At 42.0% G+C, this 2,006-nt stretch overlaps 1 protein-coding gene across 1 annotated transcript in view; it reads right to left on the bottom strand.

Moving 5' to 3' along the window:
• The window catches only part of LOC111956397 (EEIG family member 2), a 37,279-nt gene that overhangs the window by 19,911 nt on the left and 15,362 nt on the right, over positions 1-2,006 (bottom strand). The window contains exon 2 of the mRNA XM_023976862.1: positions 401-521. Within this exon, the coding sequence (XP_023832630.1) occupies positions 401-521 (121 nt within the window). The remainder of the gene's footprint in view (positions 1-400; positions 522-2,006) is intronic.

Below are 2,006 nucleotides of genomic sequence, written 5' to 3'. Positions count from 1 at the left end.
ACTACTGTAGATTCTAGACAGCACTTAATTGGCATCTACTTACTACTGTAGATTCTAGAACAGACTGTTAATTTGTGTCTACTACTACTGTAGATTCTAGAACAGACTTAATTGGTCTACTTACTACTGTAGATTCTAGACAGTCTTAATTGGTCTACTACTTACTACTGTAGATTCTAGAACAGACTACTAATTTGGTCTACTACTGCTTAGATTCTAGAACAGTACTAATTGGTTCTACTACTACTACTGTAGATCTAGAACAGCTTAATTGGTCTACTACATACTGTAGATTTCTAGAACAGACCTGTATTTTTGTTTACTCACTATTCTGGTAGGCAGTTAATTTTGACACAGCATTCACATTGCTTTGACAGAGTTGTTGTAGTGAGTCCTGTACCTTGCGCACAGACACCCGGCACACACAGGGGTCCAGTACTCCTGTCCCAGCGTTGGCACTCATCTTACACAGGAAGGAGAACCTCTTCCTCCAGCGCACACAGTTAGCCTGGACCTGCTCCCTGGAGAAGACACACACATAACTTATAGCAAAATAACCCAAAGACTGAAAACACATAGATCATGTATAGACAAATCTTTTCAAATAAATATCTTCTAATTTTAGTTTACTTCCTGAATTGACTGCCTTCAATTTGAATTGAGTCCAATCCTGATAGACACACACACATGCACACGCACACACACACATGCACACACATACAGTTGATTGGAATGTTTAGCTACAATACACATTAATCCCTAGATCTGATTCATGGCGAAAATAAATATATGTCAATAAAGACACCACAGTTAATGACAAGATCCTGTGTGCTGTTCTCTGGCATGGGTGTGACAGTTACACAACAGAACATAAATGCCCTGAAGGTAAAAGAACACAAACTCTCCCATGCTCTAAGTAAGTGAATGATAGATTCTGAAATACCATTGCCTTGAAGAACACTATGCATTGACTCTTTAGAACAAGGGATATATATGGTGTTTCAGCCTTAATGCAGGTGACAAACATATAGTTTGGTAGCCTAGTGGTTAGAATGTTGGGCCAGTAACCAAAAGGTTGCTAGATTGAATCCCCGAGCTGACAAGTTAAAAAGATGTTGTTCTGCCCCTGAACAAGGCAATTAACCCACTGTTCCTAGGCTGTCATTGTAAATAAGAATTTGTTCTTAACTGACTTGCCTAGTTAAATAAATAGTTGATGATTCTCAACTGGGGAGCAGGWGAGGTAAAAATAGCTGTCGGCCAAAGCAGATAATAAATAATAGATAAATAATCACATATCACTTACAATGCTGCTTTTCCATCACACATTCAGTGACTCAGAGGAGGCTAATGGCCTGTGTGTGTGTGTGTGTTCGGGTGAGCCTAAGAAACAAGATACACTACATTACAAAATCATGGGCATTAATATGGAGTTGGTCCCCCCTTTGCTGCTAGAACAGCCTCTACTCTTCTGGGAAGGCTTTCCACTAGATGTTACAACATTGCTGCTGGGACATGCTTCCATTCAGCCACAAGAGCATTAGTGAGGTCGGGCACTGATGTTGGGCGATTAGGCCTGGCTCGCAGTCTGCGTTCCAATTCATCTCAAAGGTGTTCGATGGAGTTGAGGTCAGGGCTCTGTGCAGGCCAGTCATGTTCTTCCACACCGATCTCGACAAACCATTTCTGTATGGACCTTGCTTTGTGTACGGGGCATTGTCATGCTGAAACRAGAAAGGGCYTTCCCCAAACAGAATCGTCTAGAATGTCAGTGTATGCTGTAGAGTTAAGATTTCTCTTCACTGGAACTAAGGAGCCGAACCATGAAAAACAGTCCCAGACCATTATTTCTCCTCCACTAAACTTTACAGTTGTTACTATGCATTCGGGCAGGTAGCGTTCACTTGGCATTCGCCAAACCCAGATTAGTCCGTCGGACTTCCAGATGGTGGAGCGGGACTCATCTCTCCAGAGAACGCGTTTCCACTGCTCCAGAGTCCAAATGG

The sequence above is a fragment of the Salvelinus sp. IW2-2015 genome, linkage group LG32 (genome assembly GCF_002910315.2).
Source record: "Salvelinus sp. IW2-2015 linkage group LG32, ASM291031v2, whole genome shotgun sequence".
NCBI classification, from domain to species: Eukaryota; Metazoa; Chordata; class Actinopteri; order Salmoniformes; family Salmonidae; genus Salvelinus; species Salvelinus sp. IW2-2015.
This window is presented reverse-complemented; position numbering and strand designations above follow the sequence as displayed.